We start from the raw sequence: 25,550 nt of genomic DNA on the forward strand, positions 1-25,550 counted from the left end.
TATATATATATATACATATATATATATAAATAAATGTGTATATATATATATAAATGTATATATAAGTATATATGTATATATAAGTATATATGTATATATAAGTATATATGTATATAAGTATATATATATATATATATATATATATATATATATATATAATTTTATTTTGTTGTGTCTATTGCTGGGAAGTGGACGGTGCTATACAAATAAAGATATACATAAATAGTGGGCGCCCAGGCTACCCAACAAAGGTGTTACATTTAATGTGCTCCAGTAGCAGATCCACCAAGCAATTGGAGATAACTACAGTACAGTAACAGGCAGACACACAAAGCCACGTGAGATTTAAAGCAGCAGTCCCACGATGATTCAATCACTATTAAAAACCAGACACTTTCCCCTGTGAGAAATGAAGGTTTCAATTGTCAACACAACCGAAGAAAATATTATCTCCAACATATTTTTCTTCACTTTTAGATACTTGAGTAATGATGGAATAAAAGGAAAAATACGTGGATTGACAATTTAGGCACAAGGATCAACAGTTTTCCCATGGAAATGATTATAGTAGGTAAAGATTTTAAAAACCTTGTTGCCACGTAAACAAAAAACATTGGGCACCATCATTATTTTTTTTTTTAAAGATGCCATGCACCAATATCTAAACCATTAAATACATCGCTGTTCCAGGTCATTGTGTATTTCCAAGACATCAAATTATATATATATATATATATTTCTTTACACAAGAAAACACAATGTTTATGTACTGTGCGTTGGTAGATAATTGCCAATTGAATAGAAACAATTGTTTTAAAAATATATCTATATTTGGTCAAACACATTGTCTTGATTTTGGCCCAAGTGATTCGGAAACAGCATACGAAAGCACAAAATGGTTGGGACCTGATCATTTCATTCACTTAAAAGCAAATGTTGGAGACGAAACTGTTTCTGTTTTCCACATTGCAGGATCTTACCTTGATGTATAATTTGCTGACACGGCTGGCACTTCCCAGCATGACACACCTGTGTACAGCTGTGCTCCCCACAGTTCAACGGGTTCCCGCACACGTTTGCACAGTGCATGGTGGAGGACTGCCCGCAGCGCACCGATTGGCTGCAAGAATCACGCACTCCGTGTTATTCAAAACACGTGAATCCCAGCACCTCTGGGGGCTCGTCATTCCGTTTATATCTCCCACTCCATCCCAAATAGGGGCACGGAGGTCAAATAGGGAAACATATCCAACACAAGTACACACAAAATAAACATAAGAAGCATGTGTCACTAGCTTAGAATATAGCTATGTGATTGATTTAGTAACGTTGTCTCTTTACATCACCTTTCCAAGACCCATGAAAAATAACGCAAACAGGCACACTCCTATTTCATTTGAAATCCAAGTGTCAGCGGTCGTTGGAAAATATACATACAGTATATCACTACATTTTGCAGCAATTTCTTTCCCCGTTAAGTTTAACATGAAATGCTGCTTTAAAAATTAATTTGATTTGCGTTTGACTGAAGTCAACTTATTCATTAATTTAGTGCGACTAATTATTTAGAAATTGTAAAGAATTTATGAGGCTAATGAGACATTTTGAATTTCCATAAAACTTCTGCTGCTCTGAAGATCAACAACACAATGCTAATAACATTTCCATATTACTCACTACACTGTCATATGTCACAACTAAGATGCCAAAGGCAACTGCACATATACTCCATCTGGCCATTATGTGTGGTGGTTGGGGGTGGCGTGGGGGGTGGGGGGAGGAGGCGGAGGGGGTGGAGGGAAAAATAATGCGATAAAATGCATCTCAAACCCTCTCACAAATGCAAACTTTGTATCATCTGAAATACAAGAAAGGTCTAACACTGATTTAAAATGCATTGTAGGATGCAAAGGGGGTAATCCCCTCATCGGTGCAGACTTGTAATGCTTTACTACTCTCGCCAATGACTTGTAAGCCTCTTCATTAAGGTGTTCACAAAGATCACAGAGGGTTACTCAGCAAAGCAAATGTGCCCCTGTGCACTGCAACTGTACAGCACTCAAAGTGTTACATCTTTATATTGGGTAGCTTTGCTTCAATTTAGAGCTGCACGTAACTATCTTAAGTGCTCATTGCACCTAAGCCAGGGTATGAGATCCAGACCGTGAAATCCACGGGCCAAGTCTGGCCGAACTAAGTAGTCCCCCACCCTGTCAGCTCGGGTTTGAGTGTTGCCAGCATGCACTGGCAAGCACATGTGTTAAAAGGACATAGGGCAGGTCTGTCCAACACGCAGGTGGCCCACAGGGGGTTTCCATTCAGCCCGGGGCCGCTCAGCCGACAGACCCTGCGCTCAAACCACGGGGGAGAGCTGGGACATCCGTCCCGACAGGTGCAGGGGGCACGGCACTGGAAGTTGCATCCGGCTGCTGGTCCAACCCTCCCTTGCCCCAGATGCACGCCAAAAGTAGAGCCTGGCCGGGCCAAACTTCTGCAACCGCGCAGCACCAGAGGCTCTGCCCAAGGTAAGGTGTGGGGGGTATTGTGTGGTGTTTGCTGGGGGAGAGGGGTGGGGGTATTGCAGGAAAGAGTGGGTTTGTGGGAGTATTATGGGAAAGGGTGGTTTTGTGGGAAAGGGCTGGGTAGTGTGTGTGTGTGTGTATATTGTGGGGTAGGCGGTATTGTGTGTGTATTGTGGGGGAGGGGAGAGGAAGAGAGAAGGAGGGAAGTGGGGAAGGAAGAGAAAATTCTGTTTCCTCTTCTCTATATGGAAAGAGGGGAAATGGGGGAGACAGAAACCAGCAACATTTACATATTTTCAATAAGGCTCAAAAAAAAAAAAAAAGTGAACACAAAGAATGAAACCTTTTGGAAATAGTTAAAGGGGCCAGTCCCACTAAGCTCACAAAACAAACCTCCCAGTGGCTCATTTTGGATGCAAAGCCTCCAAGTTCAATGTAAGGCTCTTTCCTAAAGAGAAGAGACATACTGCACATTGTGCGGATTCGTTGGCAGACACTCACCTTGTTCTTCCACATTCACATGTCTTTGTCACAAAGGCCGGGCATGATGGACAGGGTCCAGGATGACAGAGTCTTCAAGACAAAATAAACACATATGTAAGCAAAACTGGATACGTTCATTATTTTTCTTTGTATCCAATATATAAAATGTTTAATAAACTCAGAAGGCAAAGATTAAGTGGTTTCAAATGCAAGACATTGTAGTGCAAACAAAACGGTATCATCCTTTAATAAGTGTGCATCTAGAACAACCAGAGCAGAATGGTTTAAATAAACACTGATACGCAACATCTATGTGGTGCACAGAACAAGCCACGAGTGAAAAGCCGATCTGTAATTGGATGACAATTACAATGGATTGAAAGAATTGCTTTGTGATATCCAGACAAACCTATGATTTATACCTGGTTATTACAAATAATGGCCTGTATCCATTTTGTTCCTAAACAAACTGCTGCAACAATAGAAAGGGGATGTCTCAGCTATGCACATATAACTAGTCCAAGAAGCACAGAAATAATAGAGCATTGTACTGTATTAACTGCCCCCCCCTCGCCGCCAATGGATCGCTTATTGCTGATGCACTCGCAGTTCAGTGCTTAGCAAAGACATTTCTGTGTGAATTCTCAAACTGTGAATGTCCTAGTTTAGTCACGTGTCCTTACAGGCTCAAGCTACTGTATACACACTTTTGAGACCTCAAATCTTTCTTTCAGGTGCCTTCAAAAGTACCAATTCTTCGAAGGTCCTGAGAGACTTGTGAAGTTCATAGCTATAGTTATCCATAAGCTGTTGGCACATTATTCATAATGTTTTGTGAAAAATATAACAGTAGTTGAGGTTTGACATGCTCCCATATGACAGCATCCATGACAAACCATAATATTGGTCCATTAAAGTTAGAACAACCAGCAGCTAAACCTTTCTCCAGGACCAATAGTGTTACTACTCCTGTCTATTTTGCAGAATTTCTTTTTAATTGAAAACAAGAGAAACAGCTGAATCAAAGAGTCCTTCATGTTCCGCATTACAAGCAGATGGAAATACACACACTTACTTTGCATGCCCCATTTTGGCTATCACAAGGCAATGCAAAGTTCCATGTGGCTTTCCTCCGGCTTGTTCCCCAATGTCCTGCTGCTCGTACATTATCCCTGCTTGTGGGTGGGTACTGTTAGAGGAGTCAGCAGTAACCAGAATTTTTTAAGGCCGCCCTGCTGTGAAGCTGTTTGCAATACTGTTTCCAGAAATTACCATGCAGACTCCCAGCAAACAAAGATACTCTTAAAAGAAATCCTGAATGCATTTTTCTAACACTTTGTGATTTATAGATGTTAAAGCTGGGATTTTGCACAGCTACAAAAATAAAACCATTGGGTCCATGTAACCAGGAGGCTTGTGACTGTGCCATGGCTGTACTAAAAGCAGGGGAGGCCAACTCCAGTCAGGGCCACCTACAGGTCAGGTTTTCAGGAGATCCCACGGATTGAGCCACCTGCGCCGAAGCAGGGATATCCTGAAAACCTGACCTGTTGGTGGCCCTTGTGGACTGGAGTTGGCCATCCCTGTAATAAAAGGGTTTTAAATATTTGTACTTTTTTTTCTTCTTTTCCCATTTCTCAACTTTCACTTGGGCTTTTATTTACTATTTTTAAGATTTATATAAGTTCCCTCCTTCTATATTCTTATAGCACACATATAAATAACATTTAAAAGGGTCTGGACTATCTGGTCATCAAAGCATGGCGACACTGCTAGCGTGTAAAATGCTCGTCATACGGGTACTATTTGTTTCTTTTAGTCGACTACTGCTCATCATGTTTTCTGCTCTTTTTAACATATGGATGCAAGAGAGGCGCACAAATTCTTGCTCACAAATATGTTGGTTCTGAAAGAATATTGGCTAAAAAACATTTTAAATAAAGATGCCATGGAGAGGTTAGTGTGTTACCCTTCCAGCGTCTTCTGAGCCATTATTAACATGACCCGTCAGGCGCTCTGACCAGTAAGTGTCTCATTGTCCTAAATCCATTAGAATCTTTTGGCTTATATTTGTTCCAACATATGCCATTACCTACACGTCTTGGATGCCATTTTAAGGCAGATTACATAAGGAATGATTGAAGTTCAACCTACTGTATGTAAAGGCAGTACATTGCAAATATAGCAACATGTACCTCATACAGTCAAGGTTAATATTAACCTTTACTGGATGCCACAAAGGCTGTCCCACTAGTAGCACGTATGCTGGTCAGAAACAGGTCTGGCACTTTTGCTGGTTTATATAGAAGATGAAAATTACAGATTAAGGACGCAAATCATAACATAGGAAGGACATTCTATTTCGTGCACGTCCATTGGGGGCACGTCACAAGCACGTGATCATTACACAAGCAAACACAAGGTCACAAAGCCACGGCTGTGCAGGAGTTGCGTATGTTAAGTCACCAAAAGGGTTAAAGCAACAATGCGGGTTAGTGTCACAATTCTGCCCAAAACCAGCATTGAGTTAAGCGCATGATATAAAAGAATAGCCATTGTAGGCTACCCAAATCACCCCCTCAAGTTACTGACTACATTTTTGTTCTAAAAGGATTGTTGCTGCGTTGTTGCTAGATTTTCTCCAACAATCCCTTGCATGCCTCTTCCGCACAGGTTATTGGTTTTCCCTCCCACGTGAGGGCAATTACACCATTTGAGAGGTTTCAGCTTCTTCCGATTCCATGTGCCAGGTTGTGCCAGTCAACAGGGAATCACATTTACATCAAAAAGGTTCAAGGAAGTGGGGAGATCTGTACAAACATGCACAGCGCGCCTTTTCACAACTTAAAAGTAGAGGGACTGATCCTTTAACACCTTCACTACCAGAGGAAACTGCTTCACATTAATGATTGCATGCATGCATGTCTGAGTGCAAAATGGTTTAAACAGCATGCCAATTACTTTTTGTTTTTTAAATAAGAGGTAAGGCAAGTGGCAAGATATCCCAGTTTCTAGATATCCTGATGTTCATGGAAGAAATAAGGCACCAGCATCTCATTCTGAGGGGCATAGTTACAAGGCACCAACGTATAAGTCCTATTGGAAGCTGGCACATCAGTAGTCCAAAATGTTACCATGCAATTTTTTTGTCCCTGGTAAAAACCAGGGGTCGGCCTTTAAATGTGGCAGAACTCCATACATGGAAGTACCTACTCAGTCACCAACCAGAACCTGGCCAACCAGGTTTGAAGCCTGTGTGCCACTTAAATGTTTTTACCTTTTAACTTTTTCATCTTCATGACACACTTGATGCTTGAATAAGAAATTTGAGTATGTTTCCGATTCGGAGAAACACTGAAACCCTCCATCTTAAAAGTGGTTTCCTAAAAACTACTGTAGAACTCAGGCTTGAACATGCAGCTGCATCCTTTCCTATCTTAAGTAGAAGCCCATGAGGAGACTAAAATGAAAGGGGAGTTTGCGCTTTGAAGTTTTTTGTGACGTTAAAAATTATATTGGATGGGGGTTATGCTTTCAACTACAATGTGCCCCGATCTGCACTCCGTTTAATATTGTAACAAATATAATATGTTGTGCAGATCCAGTATATTCAGCTAAAGAGAATTACATTACATTGCGTGGGGGGTTGGGGGAGATATTATTTCATCATTGTACAGCAGAGGACTTGAAATTCAAGTCACAATAAAGAGGCACATTAGAACATTGTTAAAAATATTATTTTAAAGAATGTCACAAAATTGAGAAAATAAAATCTTTCAGAAAAGGAAAATACTCTAGTAATCCTGTTTTCATTTTAACAGTCTTTCCTTTTTCAGTACTACGACTATATAGTAAAAGTAACATCCCTCAGAGCAATGTTTTTATGCGCTTACTACAAAACAGAGTTCTTAAACTTCACCCGTGTATCGGAGTTTGAGAGCAGCTTGAACTTTCGACCAGAAGCAGTAACAGCTGGGTTGCTCTGTTAGATGGTGTACAGCATTGCCTGTAAAAGTGGTTGATCATTGATGTCCATCTACTTTACTTCGTTAAGGATTTGTGTTTAGTTTTTTTTCCCGAATCACAATCTGGGATTCGGTAACTTACATGTTGCAGGAGTGGGGGCAGTCCAGGCCTGAGCGTTTCTTCCCGCAGAGCTCACCGCAGCTGTGAGGAATTTCATTCCTGTTCCATTCAGGGTGGTTCACCTTCCCTAAAAAGCAGAGGGCACCCTGGTTACACCATGCAACAGCAAAGTGGTACATTTACCATGAGAACGTCTTAATCAGCAAATGCGCTGAAGGAAATACGCATCATGCTCTTAGAGGCCAGTGACAAAAGTATTAACAATGGCTCGTATCTATTGAGTGACTCGTACAGGGTTGGATGTTACACTTACCACAAAAGCAGATGTATATACTTGGAACCCGAGAGGAGACGTTTTGACAGGCAGGGCATCTCCAACCACAGTTTCCATCTGTAGTTGGGAAATACATGGGATTATTCGTGTGCGTGCGCTTCTTACAGCACCAGATGCTTTAACCGTTTGTATACCAGCATCAAAATCCACTTGTATACGACTGATACTAATTAGAATACATTTCATATCCTACTGCTAAAGTATTCATGCAGCCACCACATTGGGAAAATCCAAAAAGTAGATTTCTGGTGCTTTATTTCTTATGGTAGCCTCATCCAAATGGGAGAAGGCAAATATAATTATTTTAGCCAATTAGAGATAGTACGTGGAGTTAGATGCAACAGCAAATGAACAAGCATGTGTATTGAACATCAGATACTGGTGCTGGTGTTTAAAAGAAACAATATGGCAGCCACCAGTGGCTCATTTGATAGAACACAACTTTACAAAACTATTAGTTTCTCACAGCAGCCACAAGCTTTATAACTGGGGTAAAAATGAGACCGAGGCTACATGAACTTAAATTATATTAAAATACATAAAAACCTCAATGCTCCTGTAAAGCATTCCCTGTACATCACTGCCTTGTCGAAGCAGAATCCACATTCTTAGAAAATCTACTAATTGTTATTGTATCCCTGACCGAGACAAGACACATTACGCAGGCTCATTTTACTGAGATGGATGACAATCATATTACAGAGTACCTGCTCTAGACTAAAAGGTATGCATGGTGACAATCTGTTTACTTTATTAATGGGATCTAAATCAGAGGAGTCCAGTCACTACCACTTATTAGATGATCTCTACAGCTTAGCCTCTGCTAATCCAGAAATAACCCCCCCCCCATACTGTTTCGCTACTAGATGGTCATTACAGTTAAAAATGCAGCGAAGACCTGGCCTTAGACTACAGCTCTATGTAATAGATAGATCAATGTATTATTCCCACACTCTAAAACAAAACTATTTGCCAGCCAATAAGTTTTATGAAACACATTTATTTACACAATACAGTACTTGGGTTATTCATTAATTTTGTATTTCTTCCTTGCTCCTCAAACAAAAATAAATAAATCAGGAAAATCACAATAAATTTAATACAGCAAGCTATGAAAGAACGTCTGCTAGGAAAAAACTGAAGAACAAAATAAGATTGAAGCGCATTTCTTATGAGAACAACTTATCACAACATTTTGAGTATAAAGCTCACCGAACTACAAAGTTGTAAAAGAGATAAATCGTTCTGTACCCCATCCCATGTTATATCTCACACAAATAAACTAAACTACTAGTTATACAAATTCAATGACCACTGTGGATACACCGGGTCTCACTAGCTGAGAGACCCGGCGCTGCCCGGGACCAAAACCTCCCGCTCCCTCCTCTTCCCCCCGCCCCCCCCCCCCCCCCCCCGCGCAGCACAGTGAGACACACACACACACACACACACACACACACACACACACACACACACACAAATGTCCTTGTGCACCAACAGTGAGGATGCCGCAGTTCCCCCCTCCCCCCCCCACCAGCGGACACCAGACACCTCCGTCCAGTCTCCGCGCTCCAGAAGGGGCCTCTCTCCTGTCCAGGCGCTCCGACCGGTCGGTACCGGGCGTGGGGGGCGGAGCATGTAGCGCAGGCCGCCCAGAGACCCGAAGCGGGCGCGAGCCGGCGTCGGGAGGGCGCTGAGCCGCCCAACGAGCGGGAGCAGCCGCAGCGTGCGCGCACCGCCAGGCCGCTGGACGACTCGGAGCACACGTGCAACGCGCAGGTGACAGGGGGGCACAGGGGAAAGGGAGGGGACCGACACAGGGGGCAGGGGGGGGAGTGACACTCGGGGGGCGGCGATACCAGGGGGGGGGAGGGAGCAGGTGGAGGTAATAACCGGGGGCATGGGGACTCAGCGGGAGAGAGGGACACAGAGAACACGGGGGGAGAGGGACACAGAGAACACGGGGGAGACAGAGAACACGGGGGGAGAGGGACACAGAGAACACGGGGGGAGAGGGACACAGAGAACACGGGGGGAGAGGGACACAGAGAACACGGGGGGAGAGGGACACAGAGAACACGGGGGGAGAGGGACACAGAGAACACGGGGGGAGAGGGACACAGAGAACACGGGGGGAGAGGGACACAGAGAACACGGGGGGAGAGGGACACAGAGAACACGGGGGGAGAGGGACACAGAGAACACGGGGGGAGAGGGACACAGAGAACACGGGGGGAGAGGGACACAGAACACGGGGGGAGAGAGGGACACAGAGAACACGGGGGGAGAGGGACACAGAGAACACGGGGGGAGAGGGACACAGAGAACACGGGGGGAGAGGGACACAGAGAACACGGGGGGAGAGGGACACAGAGAACACGGGGGGAGAGGGACACAGAGAACACGGGGGAGAGGGACACAGAGAACACGGGGGGAGAGGGACACAGAACACGGGGGGAGAGAGGGACACAGAGAACACGGGGGGGGGAGAGGGACACAGAGAACACGGGGGGGAGAGGGACACAGAGAACACGGGGGGAGAGGGACACAGAGAACACGGGGGGAGAGAGGGGACACAGAGAACACGGGGGGAGAGAGGGACACAGAGAACACGGGGGGAGAGGGACACAGAGAACACGGGGGGAGAGGGACACAGAGAACACGGGGGGAGAGGGACACAGAGAACACGGGGGGAGAGGGACACAGAGAACACGGGGGGAGAGGGACACAGAGAACACGGGTGGAGAGACAGAGGACACGGGGGAGAGACAGAGGACACGGGGGGAGAGACAGAGGACACGGGGGGAGAGGGACACAGAGGACACGGGGGGAGAGGGACACAGAGGACACGGGGGGAGAGGGACACAGAGGACACGGGGGGAGAGGGACACAGAGGACACGGGGGGAGAGGGACACAGAGGACACGGGGGGAGAGAGGACACGGGGGGAGAGGGACACAGAGAACACGGGGGGAGAGGGACACAGAGAACACGGGGGGAGAGGGACACAGAGAACACGGGGGGAGAGGGACACAGAGAACACGGGGGGAGAGGGACACAGAGAACACGGGGGGAGAGGGACACAGAGAACACGGGGGGAGAGGGACACAGAGGACACGGGGGAGAGAGAGGACACGGGGGGAGAGGGACACAGAGAACACGGGGGGAGAGGGACACAGAGAACACGGGGGGAGAGGGACACAGAGAACACGGGGGGAGAGGGACACAGAGAACACGGGGGGAGAGGGACACAGAGAACACGGGGGGAGAGGGACACAGAGAACACGGGTGGAGAGACAGAGGACACGGGGGGAGAGACAGAGGACACGGGGGGAGAGACAGAGGACACGGGGGGAGAGGGACACAGAGAACACGGGGGGAGAGGGACACAGAGAACACGGGGGGAGAGGGACACAGAGAACACGGGGGGAGAGGGACACAGAGAACACGGGGGGAGAGGGACACAGAGAACACGGGGGGAGAGGGACACAGAGAACACGGGGGGAGAGGGACACAGAGAACACGGGGGGAGAGGGACACAGAGAACACGGGGGGAGAGGGACACAGAGAACACGAGGGGAGAGGGACACAGAGAACACGGGGGGAGAGGGACACAGAGAACACGGGGGGAGAGGGACAAAGAGAACACGGGGGGAGAGGGACACAGAGAACACGGGGGGAGAGGGACACAGAGAACACGGGGGGAGAGGGACACAGAGAACACGGGGGAGAGACAGAGGACACGGGGGGAGAGACAGAGGACACGGGGGGAGAGACAGAGAACACGGGGGAGAGGGACACAGAGAACACGGGGGGAGAGGGACACAGAACACGGGGGGAGAGGGACACAGAGGACACGGGGGGAGAGAGAGGACACGGGGGAGAGGGACACACAACACGTGGGGAGAGGGACACAGAGAACACGGGGGGAGAGGGACACAGAGAACACGGGGGGAGAGGGACACAGAGAACACGGGGGAGAGGGAGACAGAGGACACGGGGGGAGAGACAGAGGACACGGGGGGAGAGGGACACAGAGGACACGGGGGGAGAGACAGAGGACACGGGGGGAGAGGGACACAGAGAACACGGGGGAGAGGGACACAGAACACGGGGGGGGGGAGAGGGACACAGAGAACACGGGGGGGGGAGAGGGACACAGAGAACACGGGGGGAGAGGGACACAGAGAACACGGGGGGAGAGGGACACAGAGAACACGGGGGGGGAGGGACACAGAGAACACGGGGGGAGAGGGACACAGAGAACACGGGGGGAGAGGGACACAGAGAACACGGGGGAGAGAGACAGAGGACACGGGGGAGACAGAGGACATGGGGGGAGAGGGACACAGAGAACACGGGGGGAGAGGGACACAGAGAACACGGGGGGAGAGGGACACAGAGAACACGGGGGGAGAGGGACACAGAGAACACGGGGGGAGAGGGACACAGAGAACACGGGGGGAGAGGGACACAGAGAACACGGGGGGAGAGGGACACAGAGAACACGGGGGGAGAGGGACACAGAACTCGGGGGGAGGACACAGAAGACACGGGGAGAGAGACAGAGAACACGGGGGGAGAGGGACACAGAGAACACGGGGGGAGAGGCACAGAGAACACGGTGGGGGGGAGGAGGAGAAGAGGAGAGCGGCCGGGCGAGGCCACAGAAGCAAGCAAGCAAGCCAATGAGAGGCGTGCGGGGCGGGGCCGGGACACGGATCAATCTGATTGGCCAGAGGCTGAGTGACAGACCGACGGACCAATCAGATTGCCCATAAGAACAGCAAACATACGTTTTCAATTATATAGATATATAGATAGATGCGAGTAGCTTTGAGAAATTACCTAAGCTGCCGATTGATCGACCAATACCCTGCTGTGTGGTGTGATTGAAATTGTCGCCTTCCGAGTGTGCTGCAGTCTGGAATGTAACGTATTACTAAGTGTAACACGTTTTGTTACAGTCTGCTGTTTGGAACACAGTAACAGATCTGTTTGTTACGCTTTGTTGCCAAAGGGCAGAGCTCGAAAAGGTGTGTGTCAGAGCCCGATGCAAAAGAGGAAGTGGATGCGACTTTCTAAATGGTTGCTGTAGCAACCAAAGAATTATCAGTACATTAAAAAAATGTTTTATTACAAATGGCATTAGGAATTTAAATGCATATTTTTAATGCAGCCACTAATATCCACTACTACAGAGCTTATTTATTTAAAGAGGCAGTGAACAACCCCTTTAATGAAAACTAATTAGCTAAGCAGCTGATTGATTTGTTCTCCCGTGAGCAATCAGCAAAGATCCTGCTTCCCAGGGTTCACTAAATGGCTGTTTCAATTTCAATCAATCCTTCAGTCAGTGTAACTCAGCAGCTACAATGCATTCTTATATTACTATGGTAACATTATCTATTGTTACAGTTTGCAGCTCAAACAGCTGGAAATATTGTCAAATTGCAAATATCTTACACTTCTGGGGAAGTGTGCTAAAATCTGCTATAGAAATCAAAGGATACACAGCCTGCTGCCTGGACTCACCATCTCTCATGGGCCTTGGCCATGTTTGGCGCTTGCTGGCGGAAGCGTGCTGACGCGCGCTCCCGCTCAGCACTGAGCCCCTACAGCCGCAATTAGAGCGGCTTTAGTTGGAAGTACTCACCTGCACTTCCGCGCGCTTGCGGAAGCGCAGGTCTTAGGGGAATTTAAAATTCCCCCGCTTGCCGGCGCGACAGGCCGGTCACGTGAGCGGTTCGCCCAATGAGGGCGAACCAGCTCCATGACGTCACTGGCCCGCCCCCCGGCCAGTGACGCGCCCGCCCCCGGCCGCCCCCTGACGGCCCGCTGACAGCGCGTGCGGTAAGCAACCGCAAGGCCAGGGAAAGCACCCGCTTTCCCTGCGCCTGCCTCAGCGCACCTCAGCACGCCAGCAGGGAGCATGGCCGAGGCCTTACAGGAATTTATCTTTGTTATATGCTGAAACTTTGCTAACTCAGGCATTTGGTAATTTTGAGGTTGCTTCAGTGGATTTACCTTAAGGGAAGTAATGTGGTTATATAGAACCTCAGGAACGAGCCTAAAGACGGGTTCTGGTCCCGAAACATTGCCCCATTCATTCATTTTTTTGCTCCCCGACCCCCTTTTTATTTTTGAGCTGCTCCCCCACCCATACTACCTGTTCTGCATTCGTTTACTACCTGACCTGCAGTCCTTCTGTATGTACTTCAGTTTAGTCTAGTTTGCTCTTGGACATTTCCTTGTATACAGTTTTTCTGTCATTACTCTGTACTTGCCCAGACTTGCATGCTTTTTAGTTGTCATACCAAGTTACTTTATTTCTTTTTGAATAAACATATATCTTTGGTGTCACATACATTATATAGTGCATACATTTATGAGTGTGCGGGTTCCCCTCCCTCTTTCACAATAATAAATAGAGGGATCACTTAACTCTATGGCGAAGCTGCATACATTTGATAACATTCATTTGGAAGTGAGAGGAGATTGCACACATTTCTTTCAGTATCCCGATAAGGAGATGGGTCTCCGATGTAGTTGCTGTTTGAATGGCACCATACTTTAATTCCTTGACTTGTAACTGTTCCATGTAAGGCTGTGTCCATAGAAGGACCGACAGCGCTGAGCAGTGCGGACGCTCCGTGATGAGCCCCGTCAACCTCAATGAGGATGTCTTGAGAGGGGGCTCCCACGAGCGTCCGCAGGCGTGCTGAGGCGCAGGGATTTTCATCCGATAGGAGAAAATGTTTTCAGACCGCGCTGGGGACGTCACGTGGCTGCCAACATCCAATCAGGGTGAAGCAGCGTGACATTGACGCCGTGACATTGGCGCTTCGACCCCTGTTGACCCCGTGACGGCATAGCTCCGCCTCCCGATCGCTCACGCTGGCTCGCCTGCTAGTCCATGAAATCGCTCCTGATTGAGCAGGTGAGCCTCAGTGCGGAGGAGCGCGGGCTGCCCTACTATGGGCAAAGCCTAAGGGATGGGGGTGATTGTTATTTGGAAGCCATGAGCAGCTAATGCCACAAATGGACTGTCCCAGTGGGCACGTCACAATTGATCTAGGTATTCTGATTTTGCTTGAACACACCAGAGATTATTTTTTTTTTTTGAGAGGAAAAAGTACAATACGGATTGGATTAATTTTACAAGAGGGGAAGCACTCAATAAAGGACTCCCTCCTACAACAAAAAAAGGGGGCAAAAGTAAAAAAAAGAAAGGAAAAAAAAAAAACCTCCTCACCTTTATCACAAGATCTAAGTCGGCAGCCTCTCATTCATAAGATTATAAATAAAATATTGATATGAGCTCCAAGGTGATCCATTCATAAAGGAACAGCTGCCGGAGAATACAAAAATGATATATACGAATAAGGGCTTGAAGAATCTTCTAGTTCCCAAAGTGACCAGAGAACAGATTACTACTAGGTTCCTGAGCAGCTCTCTACAGCATGGCCACAGTGGCCATTGAATTTGCATGGCCTGTCATTTAGTGGATCGAAATAAATACGTTTCTTCCAATACTACAGGTGCAACATATCTAAGAATATAACATTTATATAAATACACAGAAATGTGACATGGTGCACATGGGTTTCCGAATCTCCCTAAATTCAGAAACAGAAAATCCCAAAGTGAAATAGCCTTAAAACTCACAATGCGCTGGTGATCTAATCATCCAACATGCAACTAATCCCATAAAAACACGAAGAAAAATAAGCATTCTTCAAACGCATAACCTGCTACATATTTTGGAAGTATGATGTATTCTTTTATCTGTAATGTAAGTGTATGAGGTTTCCCCCCCCCCCCCCTGACAGTTCTACGTTCCCGATTTCATTTGATAGGCTATCCTTTTGATTTTTATATGATGGCATTCGCAAATGAGACACTTATTTCATTTTTATTTAATTCGTCCTGGCATATACTGGGTTAAAGAGGACATTTAAAGCACGTGTATCTGCTATGCTAAGAAGGTTCACCACTTCTGCAGTAAATGGGTTAAAGGTGGAGGTTTACAGAAGTCCAGCAGAGTTGGTTATTTTAATTGGGAGTAATATTTTTTTCGAGTATCCAGTCCCCCTGCTAGCAAATCTATAATAAGGAAAGTTTAGATTGTTTAGGTTGACTAGGAAGGCAACTTGTAAACATCCAAATGCCAGAATACTGTGAGGTCATGGGATGTCATTGGTGACCTCATAATAGAATGATCGAGGGCAAATTCTGATTGCTGCTACAGGTCAGATGCAGATATTCATTAGTCATCATCATACAGTACATTGGACACCAAGCTGCCCTCCTTTGTTAGGAATGCAACAGAGCAAAAAATTGCGGCGAGAACACTTAGGTTATCAGTGACATCAGAATAAGAGGGTTGTGGCCAAGTTGTAACTGCTGCCATTTGCCAGGAGTAGTTATAACTAATTGGCCAATATACAGTCTGCCTTCAGCTTGCCAAACCGCAGACCTCACAATGCTTTGGTCACGTGAGCTCATCAGGAACATCATAATATACAATGTCGGTGAGCTATAAATGCTTAAGCCTGCCAGAAGAAGTTATCATTCATGGTCAGCATGGAGCAAAGGAGGACATGGGTTTCCTTGTACCAGCATCAGTAACATCCCGATGACCAATGGAGGCAGAGAGAGATGGTGAGTACCGCTGATTCTAACAAGGGCAGCTGGGATAAATTGATGGGATACCATTCCGGATATGTTGAATTTGGGATAGTTGTTGAATTTCCACTCCACAAAAATTGTTTTTCAGGATTGCAGTAAGGGAGAATCCACACACAGTCCAGTCCCACTTCTCACGCACAACCCCCTTCAAAAAACCCACACACTCCTGACACCCCTCCCTGTAATCCGTTTCCAACCCCTCAGTGACTCCTCTTCCTTCTCTCTCCATTTCCTGCTTTGCAAAGCTCCCACACAGGCAGGAACATGGAGGAGTTAGTCCCTGGCTGCTGCTCTTCATTCATACCCTTGTAACCAATCAGGAAGCAGCCCAGGAGTACTTCTCCACAGAGGGGGCAGCTCCCTATCCCTGAAGAGACACCCTGATCTTCCTCTGTTGAAGCCCGCAAGTGAGTCCAAGGTCGAAAACAACTGTCAGATCAGCCTGGACACGCTCACAGACCATTTAAAAAATGATGTGCATTATACCGGACGTCTTTATACCGGACGCTCTACCTTGGTGCAGCAAGCTCTAGAGAAAGCAGCATCTGCTCGATTTTAAGCTCTCCGGGGCAGGGATTTCCTTTCCTATTGGCAATTTTTATATGTTGCACTTATTGTATTATAGTTTCACGTACTGTCTCTGACAAAGCGCAGAGTACATTGTGGGTACTATATTAATACATTTATACATACGAGCCAGGTGTAAAAAGAGCAGCTGCTTCTCCAGACCAGCCCGTTCTAGAACAGGAGCGTGCTCAAGAAGAGTCAGAAGGGGCTGTAGATATTGTTACAAATAAAATTTTAACCCTTACAAAATGTGTGGAAAGTTTCCTATTAAATTCCATAAGGCAGGTGAGCGCAAACTTTTTGTGCTGCGCCCCCGTCTTCCCTGCTGCGTCGCCGTGCCCCCCCCACCTCCTTTAGAGCTGCGTCAAATGACGATGCGGGGTCATGTGACGTCACGTGACCCGCAGTGTCATTTGACGAGTGTGACGTCACGTCATATGACCCCGCGTCACAGAGCGGCTGAATCTGGGTAAGTAAAGTGATGCAGGGGCAGCTCATGCGATCCCCCGGCATTTAATTTAAATGCCATGGGGAAGAGCGTGGGGCCTCTGCAACTGCCCGCACCTCCCCAGCAAAATCTCCCACCCCCCTGGGGGGTGTACCCCCCAGTTTGCGCACCCCTGCCATAATGGATCTTTTAAGTCCAATTCACTTTACCACCTGTGGGTATGGACTCCCAACAGCCCATATGATAACATTGTATTAGAGGCAGAGATTAGCCAAAGAAAATGCAGTTTTAGGTCAATTTGAAATACCTTAATTGCTCAAATTAATAGGGTGCCTCAGTAATTGAATGTTACCAATAGTTGTGAAAAGAAAGTCCAAAAAATACGGTTTATGAAAACAGCACATATATACATATATTTTTCTTTTTTTTGCACATCTTCTAGCAGACAGAATGACTATTAGTGCACACGGGACAAGCTCAATGTTTTGAGAGGTGGTTGTGTGTGTGGTGCGTATCAAATACTTCGCCACAGTACAATGAAAAAAGACAGCACAGCAAACGCAGGGCAACGAGGCTCCCAGAGTGGACCGACACATGTTTTTTTTGTTTTGGACGTCAATGTATATTTTTGACCACTAATTTGCAGTGCGGTGCCTATTCACCAACTGATTTACTTTGTTTGATTACTTATGATGCGAGCACATGCCATTTAAAAAAAATTGCCATTTAAAAATACAATTTGGCAAGTTTTCATGAATGTGCTGAGGGAATATGGCATTTTTGTTTATGGCTTGTTATGCACGGTTGTCTTGTTCCCACTCTCTATGCATATCTCCGACAACAGCACAGTCCTTACCAATGGGAACGATTCCATCTGATCCACACTGCAGAGGAAGTCCCAGTCGTCCTTCTCCACTTCCTGGTCACTCACTGCTACGCTCTGCATCAGGAGACCAGATCAGTTCTCCTTGTGCAGCTATCAATCTCCCAGCTGAGGGAAATCTTAGCCCCAAGGTGTCACCCAGGTCTCTACACGGTGGAGACAGATGGCCAAGGACTCCCGGCAGTGTTGATCAAGTGAAGGTAGTGCCAGTGCAGCTGGGCATTAAAAACACACGCACACAGAGCTACTTTGTGTAGTTTTCATAATTTCACTCTTAAAATGTATTCGACAGTGGCAGAATCATACAAAAAAATTACATATCCGCGAGTGAAAGGAGAACAGATGGTGTGAGAAGACAGATGAAAAAGATCCATCATCCAACTAGATACTTCCTACAAAACAGCCTCAATGTGTCCTAATGTTTGCTTGATGGATTTCAACCTTGGCAAATTGTACTGGCACATCCACACCACCTACATTTTCATACTAATGTTAACACTCCTTGATGGAGAGGCGCCTTTAACATTACCTAAGGCTGTTATGGTTCGAACTTTCACTAAACTTCCTATAACATGAGCTGCATCATTTATTTGTAAAGCAGCAACATATTCTACAGATGAAAATGAAAACAAAAAATCTCAAAAGGCAATAAGTGCCCCGAAGAGCTTACAATCTAAGTGGTATGATGGGAGACTTACAGAGACAGCAGGTGAGGGAAGAAGTAACAGCGAGTAAGGAAAAGAGCTTTACAATATTACATCATGGTCATGTTCTCAGAGTTCCCAGATCAGATAGGAGAAACACATAGTTTTTAATTTTTGAAGTGAAACTTCTTTAGTGGCACCTAGTCCTGATGGGATAAAACTGGATAGATGGGGGGCGAAATGTGAAACGGAAGTGACGTCACGTAATGGACGCCGCTCCGCTCACACGTCCCCTGTCACATGTGGCGCCGCCGCACCACCCACACACGGTTGCTGACATGCGTATCGCCGCTCCTAATGGCCGCTGTTCCGCCGCCCGCTGCCATGCCGCGCATGCGCAGTTGTGATGGTGCCGCTGACGGACGCCACACATGCGCAGAAGCGGCTGGCAGCGGCGTCGTTCCCCCCACACGCTCCTAACTGACGTGGGCGTTCGCTGGCCCCCTGCGCCCGCAGGAAGCAGTGGCACACGGCGCAACCCGCGCGGCACAGAGGCTCGGCGCCGGCTCCTGGAAGAAAGGGTGACCCGGGCGGGCCAGTCAGCAGACGGGTAATCTCACCCGCGGCCGATCACTCATGCCCGTGCCGGGCGCATGTACCCTGCGGGGGGGGGAGGCGTGCGCAGAATTTGCGTGGGGGGGGGGGGAGGGTTGCACAGAATTTGCAGAAGGGGAGGAGGGGAGGGGGAGAAGTGGTGCTCAATTTTACACCCCGCCCCTGGCTGCAGAAGGACACACACACACTGACTGACCCCCACACACACACTGACTGACCCCCACACACACACACTGACTGACTGACCCCCACACACACACACTGACTGACCCCCACACACACACACTGACTGACCCCCACACACACACTGACTGACCCCCACACACACACACTGACTGACTGACCCCCACACACACACACTGACTCCCACACACACACACTGACTGACCCCCACACACACACACTGACTCCCACACACACACACTGACTGACCCCCACACACACACACACACACACACACACAGACTGACCCCAACACACACACACACACACACACACTGACTGACCCCAACACACACACACACACACACACACACACACACACACACACACACACACACTGACTCCAACACACACACTGACTGACCCCCCCCCCCCACACACACACACACTGACTGACCCCCCCCCACACACACACACTGACTGACCCCCACACACACACTGACTGACCCCCCCACACACACTGACTGACCCCCCCCCACACACACACACACACACACACACACACACACACACACACAGACTGACCCCAACACACACACACTGACTGACCCCAACACACACACACACTGACTGACCCCAACATACACACACACACTGACTGACCCCAACACACACACACACACTGACTGACCCCAACACACACACACACACACACACACTGACTGACCCCAACACACACACACACACACTGACTGACCCCAACACACACACACACACACACTGACTGACCCCAACACACACACACACACACACTGACTGACCCCAACACACACACACACACACACACACACACACACACACACACTGACTGACCCCAACACACACACACACTGACTGACCCCAACACACACACACACACACTGACTCCAACACACACACTGACTGACCCCAACACACACACACACACTGACTGACCCCAACACACACACACACACACACTGACTGACCCCAACACACACACACACACACACACTGACTGACCCCAACACACACACACACTGACTGACCCCAACACACACACACACACTGACTCCAACACACACACTGACTGACCCCAACACACACACACACACACTGACTGACCCCAACACACACACACACACACACTGACTGACCCCAACACACACACACACACACACACTGACTGACCCCAACACACACACACACACACTGACTGACCCCAACACACACACACACACACACACTGACTGACCCCAACACACACACACACACACACACACACACACACACACACACACACACACACACACACACACACACTGACCCCAACACACACACACACACTGACTGACCCCAACACACACACACACACACTGACTGACCCCAACACACACACACACACACACACACACACACACACACACACACACACACACACACACACACACTGACTGACCCCAACACACACACACACACACACACACTGACTGACCCCAACACACACACACACTGACTGACCCCAACATACACACACACACACACACACACTGACTGACCCCAACACACACACACACACACACACTGACTGACCCCAACACACACACACACACACACACACACACACTGACTGACTGACCCCAACACACACACTGACTGACCCCCCCCCCCCACACACACACACACACACTGACTGACCCCCACACACACACTGACTGACCCCCACACACACACTGACTGACCCCCACACACACACTGACTGACCCCCACACACACACTGACTGACCCCCACACACACACCCCCACACGCACTGACTGACCCCCACACACTGACTGACCCCCACACAAACACACTGACTGACCCCCACACAAACACACTGACAGACACACACACACACACACTGACTGACTGACCCCCACACACACTGACTGACCCCCACACACACTGACTGGCCCCCACACACACACACTGACTGACTGACCCCCACACACACACACTGACTCCCACACACACACACTGACTGACCCCCACACTGACTCACATACACACACACTGACTCACATACACACACACACACAGACTCACACACACACAGACTCACACACACACACAGACTCACACACTTACACACACACACACACACACACACTTACACACACACACAGTGCAAATAGCTAATACAGGGGATGTGTGCTGAGCATGCGCATTATAAGTCAAATGTATTTGCGTTTTGTCAATGAAATTGTATTTTGATTTTTAATTAAAACATCACCAATACAAATACAATTTCTGTGACAAAAGTCAAAGAACTTTCACTTACTATGCGCGTGCACAGCACACACAGCTTTTTTTTTTACTCTACATAGCTATATGGGCTGTTGCTTTAAAGCAGCAGTCAAATATTTCAGGCTATTTCCACTATACACTACAGTAAAGAAAACAAACTGTCTTGCCTCCCCTTGAACATGTCACCAAAACAATTAATTTGAACTGTGCAGATTTCAACGTCACATGCTTGCAGCCTCACAGGGATCACCTCTTACAGAATTACCCATTTAAAATACCGTTTGACAACTGAACAAGTCCTTTGAATTTAGAAACTATATAGCTTTAATATGTCCGGCTAGAATAAGTACCATAGTTCCCAGCCAAATTAGCAGATCAAGTGAAAGTTATTATATCACAGCAATGTTTCAATGCCTCACGGAAGCTTTCCCAACACCCCGTGAAGGCCGGCACGTCAATTCTGTACAACAAACTTAGCAACATAGCAAACTTTACTTGTTTATTATTTGAGTGTACTTGTACTTTGGTCTTCAACCCAGTTTGCAAAGCCAGTCTACCACGAGCCATATAATTAAATGCGTTCAGTGCACTATGAATGTAACCTACCAAAGGATTGTATGTATGCTATACAGACCAGCAACGAAAAGCAGCCCGAGCAGAGACTGGGGGTCCCCCGTCCCTAATGTTGCAATTAAAGATTTCTTCCCTATATTGTACAATAGGGGGACTTTTCATTTCTTTTGATATTGTTCCATGCTCACAGATTTGTAAGCTGTAAAAGGAGCAAAACGTGGCTGCAAGTCCCCTCCTGCTCTGTGACGTCAATGCACTTCAACGCAAAATTGCAAATAGTTCTGCGACTGAAGAGAGCGGTGTCAGCGGATCGCGCCCAATCAAATAATCCCTTCAATATTATATTATAACAAAGCTCAGCATGTTAGTGGTTCTCACAGGGAACATTTCAGAAAATTAACCAAAAGAAGGAAAAAAAGGCCATGACATAAGCACCGAGACCCTACAATTAGATCTAGAATCCAATCTTGTTACCAGTGACTGCCCATTTGAGGATAACCAGACAAACAAAAGCCCATATTTCCCCTGACACAGCAAAGCGCAGTTACCGACCTTCCGCTTGCGAGGCGGGGGACCTGGCCCACTTCTTGATGCAGTTGAGGTGGAAGACATGGTAGCAGCTCTGGCAGCTCCACACTGGGGCCATGACGCGCACCACCTCACAGCACACCATGCACTCGTACTTCTCGGTCGTCAGCTGCTCGATCAGACAGCCTGGGAACAAAAATGGAGATGAGATGCGTCAGCTCCCAATAGATTTAGGGATTGATTACTTTGCTAAAAAGGAGGGAGCAGGTTAAAAGACAGTATTACTTGTTTGGTTGTGTGGGGGAACATTGTCAACGATACCAGGCGGGGTCACAGCCACAACTTCGTATGTCTTGGTATTTGTTTTAGTAGCAGCTAGTTGTCACATTTAACACACACAAAAAACAATCACCTACAGAGAAATATTAACCCTATCATTACATGCCAGGCCCTTATGGCTGGGGGTAGTATACAGGTAGCAGACCAGGGGAGCACCGTTTTAGATTGGTGTATGCAAGGCATGTTAATACTTTATGCATGCTTTATACACCATTGCACAGCACTTCTGAATATGTTTACATCTTGTAATCCTCATATTAAATGAGAATATTGCCCAGGTTGTGTTGCATGTGCATGCGTTTCTCACAGCCATAAGAGAGAAAATATTGCCTCTTGAACATTAAATCAGCATATTTCATGGATACTTTGAGTCCTCAAGATGCTCACCCATAGTAACTGCTGAAAATGTAATATTTGGTACTGCATGAACTATATTTGGGCGAGTGTCTAAATCAGTGTTTCCCAACCGGGGTTCCCGCAGCACCCTGGGATTCCCTGGAAGGATCCAAAGGGTGCTGTGGGATTTACCCCCATCTCCCAGAGCAGGGAGTGTGTAGGGCAGTTTCCTCTACCCTGACCGGCTGCTGCTGGGTAATGCAGCCAATCAGAAGGTGGTGTCAGGAGCCTGCGGGATGTGGTCAAGCAGAGGAGGAAGCAGCATGGACCGGAGAGAGATGAGGCTGTGTGTGTTTTCTGCGACTGTCCTTGAGATTTTGTGAATCTTAAAACTTAAAAATTTCAATTGAATTTGCTACAAAAAAATGGCAAACGTGGGCAAACTTTTTCCACATTAGCATTTCTTAAATGCTAGAAAGTAACAATAATCGGGGACTTGAGGATCACAGGGGTGAAAATAACAGGTCAGTTCCGGGAACACCTGCTTCACATACATGTTTTACAAAAAGGAAGCAGGAAGAAGAAAGGGGTTTAGGGAGAGGAGAGCAAGGCGAGGATTGCTCGTTTAACCTTGAGTGGCGGAGAGCCCGCAGAGCGTCCCTCAGGCACATATCTAGATATCTATAGATCTCACTTTGAGGCGCTTGACAAAGGGCCTGAAATGTCACCCAGTTCAGTACGTTGTGTATTTTTATGGATTCAATAAAAACTCTTATTTGCAACTGGAGTGCCGTGGCGATGTCCCGTCTTCTCATATGACCCTGTTCGTTTCAGGCAAACTGCGTCCATCTTATGAGCACCCAAAGAGAGAAGTAATACTACATCATCTTCCTATATACCTATCTGAAACGCCTTCTGTCACTGGGAAATTTATGTATATATAAATATGTATTATACTTTACACATCCTTGTTTTTTTTTGTTGTTAGTTCTGTTTAATTTGTTAAAGTAAAAATCATACCATAGGGTCGTCCTTCACACAATTCTTAACACTAAAGTGGTCCATGAGAACGGGATGTGCGAGATCCTCTTTTCTAGGCTACCATACAGGAGAGTGTATAATCCTGGCAGCATGTAAATGTGCTAAGCATTCCCTCATAACCCGGTTTCACAGATCTGAATAATCCTCTAAGCACTTTTATGTGCCCCCTCTCCAATATGTAAAGTACAAATGTTTCACTTGCAGGTCTTGGCAACCTCGGTAGCAAGCAGCAGAGTAATTACAACAGACATGTGACTGCTATGAAAAGCAGAACTTAGGTTGACAATTTGTAGGCAATGAATCACTTTTTCCACAGCCTGCTGAATAAAAGCATTCACATTTGTATGCAAGCACTTAAAAACAAAGTGTTCAAGGTGCAGGCGTTTTAAGAATAGTGTACAAAAGAAACTAAATCTAGAGCTCAAGGAAGAATGGTTGTTGTAGCAAAGTCACAAAACACATTGACCTAAAGCATATATATGGTAATGTTAAAATATATAAAAGTATGTTCCCTTGATATGGTACAATATAAACTTTTGCGTCTTCATTAAAAAAAAAAAAAAAAAAAATATATATATATATATACGAAAAGGTACAAAGCTAAATATAGAATCTCAAATCTTCATCTGTATGTTGTATAATCATAACAAATCTTTTTTCAATCATGACTCCCGTGTCACACCTCCCCGTGTATGGAATAGGAGCCCCCAAGGCTCCCCCCAGTAAATCCTCAAGTGACTGAGGCATATGTTTTATGTTGCATAAAGACACATCTCTCAGGCTTAGGCTACGCTTATCGCGACGGCGACGGCAGGCTACGGTCGCTGGAAAAATCAAATTGAGATGACTTTCAGCGATCAAGCTGTCGCGTCGCACTTACTATAAGCACATGCGACGGTGGCAATGCATTTGTTTTGACGCGACGTCGCGTCACTACTGTATATGCGCAGCCTTAAATTTTGTCCTGAAGAGATACAGGTGGCAAATAGCCCTA

General features: G+C 46.8%; 1 protein-coding gene across 1 annotated transcript in view; it reads right to left on the reverse strand.

Moving 5' to 3' along the window:
- Positions 1–25,550, reverse strand: part of NFX1 (nuclear transcription factor, X-box binding 1) — a 72,270-nt gene that overhangs the window by 24,181 nt on the left and 22,539 nt on the right. The window contains exons 3-7 of the mRNA XM_075585971.1: positions 22,865–23,026; positions 7,405–7,482; positions 7,113–7,218; positions 3,024–3,095; positions 981–1,120 (exon numbers count right to left, since the gene is read on the reverse strand). Of these exons, the coding sequence (XP_075442086.1) occupies positions 981–1,120; positions 3,024–3,095; positions 7,113–7,218; positions 7,405–7,482; positions 22,865–23,026 (558 nt within the window). The remainder of the gene's footprint in view (positions 1–980; positions 1,121–3,023; positions 3,096–7,112; positions 7,219–7,404; positions 7,483–22,864; positions 23,027–25,550) is intronic.

This window comes from Ascaphus truei, chromosome 2 (assembly GCF_040206685.1).
Source record: "Ascaphus truei isolate aAscTru1 chromosome 2, aAscTru1.hap1, whole genome shotgun sequence".
In the NCBI taxonomy this organism is placed as follows: domain Eukaryota; kingdom Metazoa; phylum Chordata; class Amphibia; order Anura; family Ascaphidae; genus Ascaphus; species Ascaphus truei.